Source organism: Oryza sativa, chromosome 12 (assembly GCF_034140825.1).
Source record: "Oryza sativa Japonica Group chromosome 12, ASM3414082v1".
Classification (NCBI taxonomy): domain Eukaryota; kingdom Viridiplantae; phylum Streptophyta; class Magnoliopsida; order Poales; family Poaceae; genus Oryza; species Oryza sativa.
The window spans coordinates 18,851,919-18,868,043 of record NC_089046.1 but is presented as its reverse complement, the minus strand read 5'-3'; the positions used below and the strand labels follow the sequence as shown (position 1 = coordinate 18,868,043).

The 16,125-nt window shown below is 42.0% G+C and overlaps 1 protein-coding gene and 1 long non-coding RNA gene across 4 annotated transcripts; both read right to left on the bottom strand.

Moving 5' to 3' along the window:
* Nucleotides 1-7,836: 7,836 nt before the first annotated feature.
* Nucleotides 7,837-12,903, bottom strand: LOC4352246 (putative disease resistance protein RGA3). Of its 3 annotated transcripts, none has more exons than XR_003240163.2 (2): nt 8,906-11,160; nt 7,837-8,790 (listed from the first exon to the last, which is right to left on the bottom strand). XR_003240163.2 is itself a non-coding variant. In XM_015765165.3 (2 exons), the coding sequence occupies exon 2, from the start codon at nt 11,044-11,046 to the stop codon at nt 9,769-9,771; it is 1,278 nt and encodes a 425-aa protein (XP_015620651.1). In that variant the 5' UTR covers nt 11,047-11,160; nt 11,791-12,903; the 3' UTR covers nt 7,837-9,768. The 3 variants fall into 3 exon arrangements, 2 of the variants coding, with proteins under 2 accessions (XP_015620651.1, XP_025878085.1); XM_015765165.3 differs by adding an exon at nt 11,791-12,903 and having other exon boundaries at nt 7,837-11,160; XM_026022300.2 differs by adding an exon at nt 12,434-12,565 and having other exon boundaries at nt 7,837-11,160.
* Nucleotides 12,904-12,949: 46 nt separating this feature from the next.
* On the bottom strand, nt 12,950-14,234 carry LOC136354868 (uncharacterized). The gene is made up of 3 exons (XR_010738736.1): nt 13,959-14,234; nt 13,186-13,873; nt 12,950-13,105 (listed from the first exon to the last, which is right to left on the bottom strand). It is a non-coding gene; the product is annotated as an uncharacterized lncRNA (long non-coding RNA).
* Nucleotides 14,235-16,125: the final 1,891 nt, after the last annotated feature.

The following is a 16,125-nucleotide window of genomic DNA, read 5'->3' as shown; positions in this document are numbered from 1 at the left end:
TTAATACCTAAGGAAGCTTCTATATGTGGTGATGAATCGAACTGCGGCTATAGTTGAGGAAGTTAAAATGGACTTTTTCCTACTCCCTCTCGTGAAATCGTGTTTTTGCGATAATACTTTTGAAGCCAGATTTATAAATATAACTTCCACGTGAGCAACAACTTTTGTGTATTCATCTCAAGAAAAGAAAACGAGTACGTGTTGATACGAACTTTGCATTATCCAGACAGAGTCACAGAAATCGCTGAAAACAAACATCCACGAAACAAACTACCACATGAAACAAAGTGATTTTGACAGTTTGTGGGAGGCCAGCTTGACAGTTGACACCATGAAGGAACACCATACAGCAGTCCTAAAATCGGAAAGAAAGTAAATAAACAGGTAGTAAAAAAGGAAGCTGCAAGACATCAGTAGCTTCTCATCAATACCTGGTAGTAAAAAAGAAGTCGAAAATGAAATCTCCATGGATGTGCAAAGCAAATCACATACCCAACCTAATCATAAATGTAGACCGCATCAGATTAACTTTCTGTAAATCCACATAGAAATTGTGCTAAAATAAATCTGACTTTCATAATGAACTTATGAACACAAGCAGTTCCACTGGGTCATGTGAAATCAGTTGAGACTTCCACAGTGAACACTGAACAGTTGACCAGATTTAGGGGGTAATAATTTTCTAGTAATAAACAATGCATATTTTTCCTTGTAGATGATTTGTTGGCAAGCAAATCAAACTTCATCATTTTATGAATCGTTATAGAGGAATATATGCATGACCAAGTAGAGTGTATTCTTTTTTTGTCATTCGGAGAGTGAAAATAAGCATTATTCTCATGCTTTTCAGGGGAAATTATCAAAGGGTGAGAGCTCAAATTGTCATGAAAGAGATGCCAATATGGTAGAGGAAGAGCTTCATCTTTTCTATGAATTTTAGTCCGGAATGTTTCGGTTCTTGATATGCTGTAACTTGCTAGAATTTTAAATAATGGAATTCATCCTGGCCTTGACTTCAGACTCAGAGAAGCTACGGCCAACAAGGAACTTGCTAGACCACAAGGTGATAATAATAAATCCTTCAATCCTTCTTGAAAAAGGTTGTTTCTGTTAGTTAGCATGAAAGGTTCGGATCATGTGATCACGACCTGACAGCTTGCATGCATGTAGTTGTTGAGGTTAGTTTGGATTAGGTTAGTCTATCCATGCGGATCAGGTTAGCCTTTCCTCCACATGCGATAACAGATGTTTGTTAGAGTTTGTTTTCTGTTTTCTGTTACTACATGCAGTCGTTTCATCAATCTCGGCTTCGGTTGTTCTCAGCTGCGCCGAACTCTGTATCGCCACGATGGGGGCTGTTCCCATCACATATATATTAACACGAAGGCGACGCACAGGATTAGTGCGATCGTTTCCACCCAAACTAATTCACATGGTATCAGAGCGTTGATCAATTCCCTAAGAGATCAATACTCATGGCCTCGTCGTCCAGTATGGCTGCCACAAATCCGTTCCAAGGCCACCCAATCTCAGAGAAGCTTGGGAAGGCAAATCATGCGCTCTGGAAGGTGCAAGTAAGCGCCGCAGTCAGAGGAGCGCGGCTTCAGGGGCATCTCACCGGCGCAACCAAGCGGCCGCCGGCAGAGATCGCTGTCACAAAAGATGGCGCCACCAAGAAGGAGCCGAACCTAGCCCATGAAGACTGGGAAGCCACCGACCAGCAAGTTCTGGGGTACCTTCTCTCGTCGCTGACAAGAGAGGTGCTGATGTAGGTCGCTACATGCGACACCGCGGCTGAAGTGTGGAGCGCCATCGAGCAGATGTACTCCACCCACACACGAGCAAGAGCGATTAACACTCGGTTTGCTCTCACCAATACAAAGAAAGGTAACATGTCAACTCCTGAGTATTTTGCAAAAATGAAATCCTTAGGAGATGAGATGGCTACTGCCGGAGGTCGCCCGATCGATGAAGAGGAGCTGATTCAGTATATCATCACCGGCCTTGGCGAGGGCTACAGCGAGGTGGTGTCGGCTGTCTGCGCTCGGGTTGAACCAATCTCTGTGAGTGATCTGTACTCTCAAGTGTTGAACTTTGAAGCTCGCCAAGCCATCTACCGCGGCGCACAGGAGGTCACCGTCAATGTTGCCAACCGTGGAGGCTTCAGCCACGGGGGGCGTGGCAACAGCAATGGTGGCCAAGGAGGTTCGCGCGGCGGCGGCGGCGGCCATGGTCGCCGCAACGGAGGAGGTGTCCGTGGTCGAGGCCGCACACCAGGAGGCGTTGATAAAAGACCAATCTGCCAAGTGTGTTTCAAACGGGGGCACACGGCAGCAGATTGTTGGTATAGGTACGACGAGGATTACGTTCCTGACGCCAAGCATGTTGCAGCTGCAGCGGTTAACTCCTATGGAGTTGACACAAATTGGTACATCGACACTGGTGCTACAGATCATGTCACGGGAGAGCTGGACAAGCTCACTATGAAGGAAAAATACAACGGTGGTGAACAAATCCACACAGCAAGTGGTGCAGGTATGGATATTAGTCATATTGGTCATGCTATTGTTCATAATCCCAATAGTCGTAATATCCACCTTAGAAATGTTTTATATGTGCCTCAAGCTAAGAAAAATCTTGTTTCAGTACATCGCTTAGTTAATGATAACTCTGCCTTTCTTGAATTACATCGTGATTATTTCTTTCTTAAGGATCAAATCACCAGGAAAACTCTCCTTAAGGGAAGATCATGGCGCAGGCTATATCCTCTACCACACTCCTCCTTGAAGCAAGCCTACAGTGCCATCAAACTATCTTTGGACCGGTGGCATCATCGTCTTGGTCATCCTTCCATTACCACGGTTAAACAAGTAGTCAATAAGTTTAGCCTCCCCTGTTCAGATTTGTCTAGTGAGTCAGTTTGTAATGCTTGTCAACAAGCAAAGAGTCATCAATTACCTTTTCCTATTTCTTCCAGTGTTTCCAAACACCCCTTAGAACTTGTCTTTTCTGATGTTTGGGGACCTGCTCCAGAGTCTGTTGGGAGAAAAAAATATTATGTTAGTTTTATTGATGATTTTAGTAAATTTACTTGGATTTATCTCATACAGCATAAGTCTCAAGTGTTTGACAAGTTTCAAGAGTTTCAAGTCATGGTAGAACGTCAATTTGATAGAAAAATTCTAGCCATGCAAACTGATTGGGGAGGCGAATATCAATCCCTTAACTCTTTTTTTTCTAAGATTGGCATTGTTCATCATGTTTCCTGTCCTCATACTCACCAACAGAATGGGTCGGCTGAGAGAAAACATCGTCATATAGTTGAGATCGGTTTATCTCTCCTATCTCATGCATCCATGCCATTAAAGTTTTGGGATGAAGCCTTTCAGGCGGCAACTTATCTTATTAACCGTGTGCCTAGCAGAGTTATCCATAATATTAGTCCCCTTGAAAAACTGTTCAAACAAAAACCCGATTACTCCTCCTTGAGAATTTTTGGTTGTGCCTGTTGGCCTAATCTTCGCCCCTACAATAACCACAAATTACAATTTCGCTCTAAGCGTTGTGTTTTTCTTGGGTTTAGCACTATGCATAAAGGGTTCAAGTGTCTTGAGGTCTCTACAGGACGCATCTATATTTCTCGCGATGTTGTCTTTGATGAGAATATTTTTCCCTTCACTGAACTTCATGCCAATGCTGGTGCCCGTCTTCGTTCTGAGATTGATATTCTCACTCCTGAACTGCTAGGACCCATACGGTCTGTTGGGAATGAACAATGCATGCATCCAGTGACTAATCCATTATCTGCTGATGTTTCTGCTGCTTTATCTAATCGTGCTAATGAACCACATAGAGATGGTGCAGTACATCCCGCTGATGCAGAAGATTCGCCGGCGACGCCTCCTCTGGATGCCAGTTCTGGTCCAGAACCAGACCGTGTCGTCCACCACTCCCCTGCGGCCATGTCATCAGGCCATCATCCGGGTCCCACACCTGGTTCTGTGCCACGGGGGGCAGCATCATCGCTAGCAGAGGACACAGCAGAAGACTCAGTGTCGCAGGCGGTGCAGGAGCAGGAGTCGCAGGTGGTGCAGGAGCAGGAGCAGTCCTCACCAGCGTAGGAACATGCACAGGCTGTCACAGATGAGACTAATACATTACAGCATGCAGATGTGACTGACACAGGTTCAGAGGCACCGGCAGGACCGCGCACCAGGTTGCAAAGTGGAGTTCGCAAAGAAAAGGTATATAGTGATGGTACTATTAAATATAAGCATTCTTGGTTTACTGCTTCAGGTGAACCTACAAATGATTTAGAAGCCTTAAAGGATAAAAATTGGAAACTAGCAATGGATTCAGAGTATGATGCTTTAGTTAAGAATAAAACTTGGCATCTTGTTCCTCCTCAGAGAGGGAGAAATATTATTGGCTGTAAGTGGGTGTATAAAATTAAAAGGAAAGCTGATGGTACCCTAGATAGGTATAAGGCAAGGTTAGTAGCAAAAGGATTTAAACAGAGGTATGGTATTGATTATGAAGATACCTTTAGCCCTGTTGTTAAAGCTGCCACTATCAGAATAATATTGTCTTTAGCAGTGTCTAAAGGTTGGAGTCTTAGACAGCTAGATGTTCAAAATGCCTTTCTGCATGGGTACCTAGAAGAAGAAGTTTATATGCTACAGCCACCAGGTTTTGAGGATCCTACTAAGCCACATCATGTGTGTAAACTTGATAAAGCTCTGTATGGGTTAAAACAGGCACCTAGAGCCTGGTTCTCTAGACTAAGTAAAAAGTTGATGGACCTTGGTTTTAAAGGATCAAAAGCTGATACGTCTCTGTTCTTTCTGAATAAAGGTGATATAACTATGTTTGTTCTGGTATATGTTGATGATATCATTGTAGCCAGCTCTTCAGAGAGGGCCACTGCAGCTTTACTTCAGGATCTAAAAGGGGAATTTGCACTCAAAGATCTTGGTGAGCTGCATTATTTTCTCGGAATAGAGGTAAGCAAGGTTCAGAATGGCATTGTACTGAATCAAGACAAGTATGCCAATGATTTATTGAAGAAAGTGGGCATGATAGATTGTAAACCTGCTAATACACCTCTTTCAGTAAGTGAGAAACTCTCCCTTCATGAAGGCTCATTGTTAGGGCCTGAAGATGCAAGTCACTATCGCAGTGTTGTTGGTGCTTTGCAATATTTGACTCTTACTAGACCTGACATAGCTTTCTCTGTTAATAAAGTTTGCCAATTCTTGCATGCTCCCACAACTGTACATTGGATTGCTGTGAAAAGGATTCTTAGGTACTTAAAGCAATGCACTCGGTTAGGACTTGAAATTCATAAGTCAGGATCTACTTTAGTCAGTGGCTTCTCTGATGCAGACTGGGCAGGCTGTTTAGATGACAGAAGATCAACAGGAGGATTTGCAATATTTCTGGGTTCAAATCTGGTCTCCTGGAATGCTAGAAAACAAGCCACTGTGTCTAGATCTAGCATAGAGTCAGAATACAAAGCTATTGCCAATGCCACTGCAGAAATAATGTGGGTGCAGACTTTACTTGCAGAGTTAGAGATTAAAAGTCCAAAAGCTGCTAAAATATGGTGTGATAATCTTGGAGCTAAGTATTTGTCAGCTAATCCAGTGTTTCATGCCAGAACGAAACACATAGAAGTTGACTATCACTTTGTCAGAGAACGGGTAAGTCAGAAACTTCTAGAAATTGATTTTGTTTCCACTAATGATCAAGTTGCAGATGGATTCACTAAACCTCTGTCAGTAAGACTCCTGGAGAATTTCAAAAGCAATCTGAACCTGGTTAGGTCCGGATTGAGAGAGGGTGTTAGTTAGCATGAAAGGTTCGGATCATGTGATCACGACCTGACAGCTTGCATGCATGTAGTTGTTGAGGTTAGTTTGGATTAGGTTAGTCTATCCATGCGGATCAGGTTAGCCTTTCCTCCACATGCGATAACAGATGTTTGTTAGAGTTTGTTTTCTGTTTTCTGTTACTGCATGCAGTCGTTTCATCAATCTCGGCTTCGGTTGTTCTCAGCTGCGCCGAACTCTGTATCGCCACGATGGGGGCTGTTCCCATCACATATATATTAACACGAAGGCGACGCACAGGATTAGTGCGATCGTTTCCACCCAAACTAATTCACAGTTTCACCTTGGAATTGAACCTTGAGCACCGACAATCTATCATCTGATACCCAAATCCATTTGCCGAAAGAGAACAGTATCAGATGCGTTGCAGGATAGCATTGGATACATGCCATCAGGGGAGGCCTGGGAATACAGGTTCTGCTTGAATACCTACAGCGTTCGGTAGTAGTAGTTCCCAACCCTCTCCCTCGTTTTCCGCGCGCACGCTTTTTAAACTGCTAAATGGTGTGTTTTTTACAAAAAGTTTTTATACGAAAGTTGCTTTAAAAAATCATATTAATCCATTTTTTAAAAAAAATTTAGCAAATACTCAATTAATCATGCAATAATAGAGACTTCGTTTTGTGTGTCGGGGAGGAGGGGTTAGGAACCATGCTGAACAAGACTCATTTTTGTTGGAGATGGGATGCATCGGGCCCTTACTCTTCCAGATCAGCCTACAAGCGATTCTTCATTGGTCGTGCCAAGTTTGAGGGAGACAGACAAATGTGGAAAACTTTTGCGCCGCTTCGCTGCAAGTACAATACCCTTCACAAGAAAGAGCGGAACAGCAGAGTGTTCAACCGGGAGATCAAAAACTAGGTGCAGCTGATAGCAACTATTGTGGATGAGGTGCATTTGTCGATAGCAGCAGAAGGAAAGCTGCCTCAGCTGGTGGTCTGCTTGGGACTCCTGTTAGGATCATAGGATCATAGATTTGTTTTCTATGAGACGGAGAGTGTATGTAAAAGCGTGGCTAACTATGTCTTCTCTTCTTAATACAAATATAGCAAGCCTTTTGCGTGTCCTAAAAAAAGTTGTTTCGCCATGGCATTATGTAATATTTGGGCACAAAGGAACAAATCTGTATTTGAAAATGCCCCTCCTAACAAGGTGGAAAATGCCGCTACTTGTTGATTTGGAATGATTGAAAGACGGAATCCCGCATTGATGATTAGATTTCTAACAAGATGGATTGGTTTGTAACGAACAGAAAGTGAATACACCTTGTATAAGCCTCACCTGTTCATGAACTATTTATTTTGATGTACTGTTGGCATCTCTTCTTGTATCGACTTACTATTTGTCTCTAGATCCCGTAGAACCATTGTAGATATCTTTGTATCATTTAATTTTGCATGACAAATTCACTGCATATTATGTCATAGAATTTTTGAAACATGTTATTCATTTATCACTTTGGACAGAGAATCTCTCCAACAAAACATGGGAATAGGAAAAGAAGTGCAAGAATGGAATGCCCTGTTATCTGGATGTGAAACAAGGGTAATGCATGAGAACTTCATAAGAACTATTTGTATCTCCCTTAATTCTGTGGTGGATATAACCCATAAATTCCATAAGCACAATGCTATTTAATTCATCATTTTTAAGTATTTAAATCATTTAACCATTTAACACAGATGATGAAAGCCATAATATAATTTTTAGGGGGTTATCTAGCTTTCGAGTGACTAAAATCTTTGAAAACTGTAGTAACCTTTTTCATCCCTTGAATGAAAATCTAACCATTTTCAGCATGTCCCTTGTTTCTATTTAAACGCAATCCCTTCATTATAGGCTAAAGGCTGAACTATGAATTGTTCTTACTTAGACATAAAATAAACTTTAAATTGATAAACTTAGATAGAGTCAAAGATAAGGTAAATCATATGCATACACAAAATTGCAGAAAAATGTAACTAAATTTATACATTACAATTTACATAGCACTGCCAGTTTTAGGGTTAGAAATCTGTAATTTTAGGTGATGAAAAATTAGCAACTTTTTACATGACTTAAAGTTAGCAAACCCCAATCTTTAGTATAACACACGGTAATTCGATGAAAGGAATCAGTTAAGACAAGTACCATTTACTAGTCGGAATCCCCCACAAGAAGGTAACATCACCTCTGGAGAAAGGCTGCTTTAGTTCTTTCAGCATTGGGCACTTGTCAATAAGCACATTGTTTATTTCTTCAATTGCTTCTGGTACACCAGTAAAACGAAGCTCTTGGAAATTACAGATCTCCAAGTAATCTAGCAATGGAAGATTATTCCTCCAGATACTCCCAGGAATAAACATTGTCCCTGAAAGCCCAACCAACTGCAGGCGGACAAGGGAGGATAGGTTCAGTAGACAGTCAGGTATCCACTTAGAAATATCCCCACACCTCACCAACGAAAGGCTTGTGAGAGTGGGCGGCAATGCCAGCCCATTTTCCCAACTGATTCTTGGACAATCACGGATCACCAAAGCTTCTAAGAAACGAAAACCTCCAAATCTTTCAGCTGATATCAACGATAACTCCTGGCATCCCTTTATGCTTATCATTTTGATAGCCGGTATATGACATGGTTGCAGAAATTGTTCGATGCTTGATAAATTTGTGCATTCGATGATGTACAGGTTAATCAAATACTGGAATCCTGTGCATGGTAATCTATGCAATGATATCTTCTTAGCATTATGGCACTCCTCAAATATAAGCGATATCATGTTTGGTAAGTTGTCAGGCAGGAACCAGCTAGGACAAAAATTCTCTCCTTGGTAACCAGTGACCTCCAAATGTTGAAGATCCGGATGAGGATGTAGGTTTTCACAGACTTCCAATTGTTCCTGTTCATATCTAGCATCCTCTGCAAATTGAGATATATGGAGAGAGTAGAGATTATTCTCCTTTTTCAACACAGTAAGGCCAATATTCTTTTTACTTTTGAGACCAGGCAAATTGACAAGCAAACTTCCCTGTACCTGATTTACATATTTCAACACTTTGATTCTCTCTCCTCTTAGAAACTGCATGCGTGAATCCTCTCCTGGGAGATAACTGAAATTTTTCGCTCTAAATTTCCTTAGGCTGATCAGGTTTCCAAAGTCACAAGGCAGGCTTCTGAAAACACATGTTGAAGCATCTAGAGTTTCAGGTTATATAGACAACAAAATGACGAAGGAAGGATGCTGAAAGTACGTTGGCTTGAGAAGTAAATGTAGCCGACAAGCTTTAAGTTGCTGATGCCCTCAGGTATATCTTCTATCATGGGAAGAGAACAACTCAACACACGGATGTGTTGAAGCTCCTTAAACCAGCTGCCAAGTACAGAAGCAAACTCACCTTTGATAAAAGCTTTACTGCACAAAAGGGTGCGCAGTTTCTTATACCTGCATAGTCCCATTAAATCATGGCATCCAATATATCTTTTTGTGAAAATTGATAGATGGCGAACATTGGAAGGGATTGTTCGAAGGTCATTTGCATTCCTTATGATGAAGCATTCATCTTGCGAAACTAGCTGTGCCATATCATGCATCAAGTCATGTATCACATATTTGCCGTGCGTCACTTTCTGAAAGAAGGATCGGCTTAGAAGCTCTTCAAAATATTGCTGCACAACAGTTACAGTTGGAAAGCTACTTGCATGTTCAACGAAACCTTCTGCCAGCCATATGTCGACTAGGGTATCCTTTTCAAACCTGTAGTCTTTGGGGTACACAGCACAAAATGAGAAACACCTCTTTAGATGGGGTGGTAAATACATATAACTCAAACGCAGGGCAGGTAGAATATCTGTCCTGTCCTGCTCCAACTTCCATAGTTCACTCTGCAATATGTTATTTCAGTGTGAAGCATGCAAATTAGTCCTCAAAAGACGCCCAATAGTTTTGGCAGCCAACGGAGAACCCTTCAATTTCAGAATTATGCTTCTACCAATGTCCTCCAGATCTGGGTATTTGGATAAACTCTCAGTTCCAAATGCTTGTACAATGAAAAATTCCCAGAAAACATCTTCAGTTAGACCTTCTAATGGAAAACAATCCATTGTCCGCACCTTATCAGCAACTTTCTGTGACCGGGTGGTGATCAAAATCATGCTTCCTTGAAGAGCATTTGACAACGGTGCACAAAACCTTTGCCAATCTTGCCCACCATCTGCCATGACATCATCCCAAATGTCATCTAGTACAAGTAAAAACCTTTTTAACTCAACAGTATCTTTTAAAATAGACTGAAGAGAATCCAAATTGTCAAATGATGTTTCTTTCTTGGAAGATTGGATTACCTCTTTAGTTAACCTCTTTGCGTTAAAGTCATCTGATACACATGCCCAAAGGATCATATCAAAGTGAGCTTTCACCATTTGATTCTTGCAAATTTGTTGGGCCAAAGTAGTCTTTCCTACACCTCCCAGTCCAACAATTGGCAAGACCTCCACTCTACTGCTTCGCTTGCGTTTGTAGCCAGCATTAGCTTGTAATTGTACTCCTAACAACTCCAACACCATTTTCTCTTCTTCTTGCCGTCCAAAAATCTGACTGTTAAGAAAAGAACTTGTTTCTGGCCTAACAATTTTGTCAAATCTTTGTGCTGCACAATGCAAGCCCAAGTCCATAGACTGACGATGTAGATGGTCTAGCTTCTCTTGGATTTCTTTCACTCTGTTAAAGCTTCCTCGAATGACACTCATATAGAATTCCTGGCATCCAGACGATGTTAGGCATTCCTCTATTCTCCCCTCTATCTTTGCCTTGAGCTCATAGTAATTAAATTCATCAATGATGTCTTCAGCATCTAGCAATGCATCCTTGATATGTGGGAGGAGTTCTGCAGCTGGTTTTTTATAGATTTGCCACTCAAGTATCTCAACAAGGTTGCGCATTTTTGGCAGAGTTGTCTGTAGCTGCCATAAATCGCTTTGCAGATGCTGGATTTCTTCCTTTACAAAATCGTTCTGTGGTTTCTGATGAATGTTGATCCAAGAGCATGCAGATGAAATGGCTGAGCTCAGACAATTGAAGAATTCAGCCCATGTATTGACGCTTGTAACAAACCCTGTGGCTGTCTGGATCCCTCGGGCAGCAGCTCCCCAGCTCATTTTAGTGAATCTCATTTGCATAGACTGGTGTGAAGAACAGGGATAAAACTGGGAATGTGGAATGGTAGAAGTTATAAAAAAAATTCCTTAAAATGTTGGGTGCACCCTCACTGAAAGCTTAACTCACACATATTCCTGCAAGAGCAAGAAAATTTTTTATTATGTCTTCACAAAAGCAAAAGGAAGAGAAAAATGTCACGGAGACATATGGAGTGCAAACCACAGAGACTACCAGCCCCATCGATTCACTTATTCGGGGAATAAGCGAAACGGCGTATTTGTAAACGAAAAATAATTGGTGAATAAAAATTTTATATATGTGTTCTAAGTAATAACATAATGCTCTTGAAAGTTTTGCTGAATTACATTTCAATGAAACACATTCCACGCAATTCAATATTCAAACTCAGCCAGATCCAGAAAAAAACAGGAACAACTTGTAGTTGCATAGAGTCTCAATCGCAACATCAGCAAATTGTTTCAAGAAAACACTTTTAGAGGGCGAAAGACAGTACATAATACAGATCACCAATAGGGATAGATGGCAGCTTATAATTAACCTGAACCCATAGATGCTGACAGAATTGTAGCCATTTGATGTTAGAAGCAAACATTTGTTCAGTAAAACATATGGTAACACACAATAACAGCCCCCCGCAAAAAAAAAAACAAAAACAAAAACAAAAACAAACAAACACAATAACAGTGTTGGTTTTACGGATTACAGGCTCAACTGGTAAAATGATGAATATAACCTCCAATTACCTGAGAAACACTCCAAGAAAAAGCAAAGCACTTGCGCTTTGCCTTCAATCTGCCGCTCCCAATTCTTACAGGTGAATAAGGAGCAAGGAAGAGAGAAAAAAAACAGCAATAAAGGCTCCTTCTGAAAATAAACAACAAACACACACACACACAAAAACAACACATAGATACCATTGTAAATCATTGTACCACCAATAACTACACGATGGCCAAAGAATAAAATACTGTGGAGTCATATTCCATCTCAATCATGGCTGATGTACCTTCTGATATTGCAGTCTAAAACTGTGGGTTCATACCAGCTCATTGTTTTGAGCCAATTGGATCGAACAACAGAATAATATTGATACCATTGTACTAACACCACGACAAAATTGATCCAATAGGTCAACCATGAAGCCTCCAAATAAATTAGTAACATCAAGAAGCAACATATGATGTACCATCACATTCAGAAAAATATAAAGAGCTCTTTAATCTTGCAAAGTAATACTGCTAACATGGATGGATTCTAATAAGATGATAATTAGAACAAGATCCCGTAGAAGATAAATCTAATATCCAACAAATCGGAGTAACCAAGGACCAATTTACCAAGATCAGCATTATCTGAACATACAATAAGTCCACCAAGAGATAATACCTCACCAAGGGATGAAAGAATCTCTTACGATCTCTGTTCTTGATTGGCTACAATGGGTTCAATTTTCTTTGGATGCTTTCTTTTTCTCCTGCGTTAGTCATCTTGTAAATATTTCCATTATATCCCACTTCCACAGTCCACTATTCAATATATTGCTCCAATGCGTAGTGTCTAGATTCCTTCTCATCAAATGCCCAATAGTTTTGGCAGCAAAAGGAGAACCCTTCAGTTTGTGAACAAAGTTTTACCTCTTTCCTCCATTTCTAGGTTGTTGTTAGAACTCCTAGAACCAAACGCTTGAAGTTTGAAGAATTCCCAACTGACCTTATCCATCAGAGAATGCAGATGAAACAACTAAAGTAACACAGGTAAAGTTTTCACTCCATGCATTGGCTCCAGTCACAAGCTCCATGACAGCAGCACCCCAGCTCATGCTTAATGTATTTCTTGCTGACTTGAGTTAAGATCATAGGGAAAATTGAGCAATATAAGATCTTGGAACAGAAGATAATTTGGGACCATGACAAGGTTGTAAGTTTTTTATATACAGAATGTTCATTATTGCACCATTAGCATAAGCTTACCTAGTATACATACTACTAGAGTGAAACTCCAATGGTCAAATTGCAGAGAACAGCAGCTAGTTCTACGCACTTTGTGTACTCACCTGATCTATGCATGGAAATAGTTAGAAGAGAATCCGTCATATATTGACATAACAAATCAAACGGGAACATATCAAGAGGAAGCACCTATTTGTGAAGTGTGAAGCACACTTGTTCAGGCTTCAAAATACACATGAAAAATGCCAGGAAGTTGCAGATAAAAGAACATAAATATCCATATTCTATTTTTCTCCTTGTTGTTCTTGTTCTTCTAGATTTGAGCGAGAAATCCCATACTGTCAAAAGAGGATTTGTATGAATCGTTTGTTCCCCCCTTCCCCTGAATAAGTAATATTGTGCCCAATTCATAAATGCCTCCGCAACCCCGAGAGGCAAAGGAGCCAAGCAACTCACTGTCTGTCCATGTAAAGCATAACCATTTTTAAGAAAAAACAAAAAGCAAGAAAGGTGGTACAATCGCTGATTGCATACATACACAATGCTTTGCAAGACAATTAGTACTACAATATTGCAGCCCTAGAAAGGATGAAAAACCATATTCGAAGTAGTGTTGTCTGATCTACCAACCACCTGAACACGCAAGCAGAAGCAGTAATCAACACTGCATATGCATCTGTGTCTTGTGTGCAATTTCTCGGATGCACATCCGGAGTCCCATGCTCATGCTCGTGCTCCCATATGGCACTGAAACGCAGGAATCCGGCACAAAATCCGCACTCCAGTGGTGATGTCATTTGGTCGATTCACATATGAAATCAACTAAATTACACACACAGCACCCCATCCCCAATCGGATGGGAAACTGTATCGCGACCTACAGTGAGAAGGTGATTGGGGGCGGTCCGTGAGTGGTATGCTCCCCAAATTTTTCGATTCAAGCTAGGGAGAGCGAAGATCACCTGCACGGTGGCCGGCCGCCGTGCCCGCGCTACGGCCTTTGGTGTGCCTGCCGGCGACGGCGAGAACTGTGGCAGCGGTGAGAACTGTGAACACCAGGGGGGAGGTGCGACGGATGGGACGAGCCAGGCACCACCCGCGGTGAGGAAGCCCGTACGCGCGTGCTCTTGGGGCGCCTCCGCGCCATTGCCGGCCAACAGCAAGCGGCGGCGACACCGACGAGCTGACGCCGCCGGCGAGGCCACGGCGTCGCGTCGCGTCGCGTCTTGGGCCGTTGGGCGCTCGACGTGTTCTCATCAATTAAATCGGCCCATGATAAGTGGGCCGGAGCAGTTAGGCCCACCGAATCTTCAATTTGTGGGCCCAGATCTTCCCTTGCGCAGAGTACTAATCGGCACGGACTGGCCCGGTGGTGGTTTGAACCAATTCTCGCTAAAAATTGAATACAAGCTGGCCCAACTGTTGAGATAAAAAATCCTTGGAATAAGTTCACCTGGACTCCCTTAACTAGTGGCCGAATCTCATTCATACATCCTTGAACCATAATACCAAATATCTTGCCCCCTCCCCCCCCCCCAAATTCTTAAAACCGGTGTAATTTGACTCTCTCGACGGTTTTGGAGGACGGTTTCGCTGATGTCGCGGTCTTAACCTAGTCTTCATTCTACATGGTGTTGAGGTGACGCTTACGCGGCATTATAGAATTAAAAAATATGTGGGGCCAATTTGTCATTCATAAAAAAAAATATTGTGAGACCCACTGACATGTGGGGCCCACATAGGGGTGTAAGTGGGTCAGCCGCGAACCCACTTATAGGTCAAACTAATCGGGCTCGCTGCTTATTTTAGCCTATAAGTGGGTTTCGTGGGTTAGCCACTTACACCCCTAGGCCCACATCATCATCTCTCCTTCCCTTCTTTCCCCCTCCCTCTCTCTCCCCATTTCTCTTCACCTAGGCCGGCGTGGTAGTGGCGGCACCAAGCGGCGACAGCGGCATGCGGGCAAGGGACAGAGCAGCGGCGAGCCGGCGACTGGCAGGAGGCGGGGGATCCAGGTGGCGTTGTTGTTGGTGTTAGTGATATGCCCTAGAAGCAATCATAGAGATGATTGTATCACATACTATGTTTACATATTTATCCGATATTGTTCCTTGAAATAGATAACTCCTTATTGTTTAATGAATATGTGATTCTTTCATGAGACTCTTTATGTTGTTTGTTACTATTTCTAAAGGATCCCTGATCAAATATCATATGTGGAACAAATATGTTTGTTTATATTATCAGCACATGTACTAATTGATGATCATGTCTCATGGATCATGGTATAGAGATACCAAATTAATAATGTGGACACATGTTGGTGAACATGTTGTTGGATAGACCCAACATGAGACACTACAAGAGCCATATTATTAAGGACATGTGTCATCAGTGATCTCATTTAGTGTTGGTGTTGAATCCTTAGACCTGAGATTATCATGGTTCTCAACATGTGTAGTAGCTTACTTAAGGACTATTAAACGCTACTCCGTAAATGGGTAGCTATAAAAGTAGTTTTCAGATATGCTATGAAACATGTAGTGTGATATAAATAATCAAGATGGGATTTACCCCTCCTATGGAGAGATATCTCTAGGCCCCTCGATGTTGTAGATTATGGAAGTGCATGGCCATGCCAAAGGTGATTGAGGAGTCAATCACAAGTTATATAATCTATCAACAGGTTCAGTGAATGATTGAGCTATTAGAAGATGGCACATATCTAGCCTTAAGCTTAATTGATATCGTGAGGCAAAGGGGTTCATACAAGTATACACTAGAGGTTCAGCCGATATGATCTTTATGTATGCCCGGTGGGTCAATACATTCTGCTAGGGACTGCTGTTGACGCGTGGACCGAAAAGGAGTTTTCGGGTTACAGCCGAGTATATATGAACCTACAGGGTCGCACGCTTAATGGGCCGGAATAAAGGGGATTGGATGGAGATCCAATATGAGCTTAATTCGGATAGAGATCTGAATAGGAGTCCTACGGGCCTTGGAGGCCCGAGTGATGGATCCTATATATTCATGAGGGGTGTGACCGGCGGAGGCATTGCATCACGTGAGAAACCCTAGCCGTCACTTCCCTCCCCGAGCAAAACCCTAGTCGCACGCGGGTGCTAG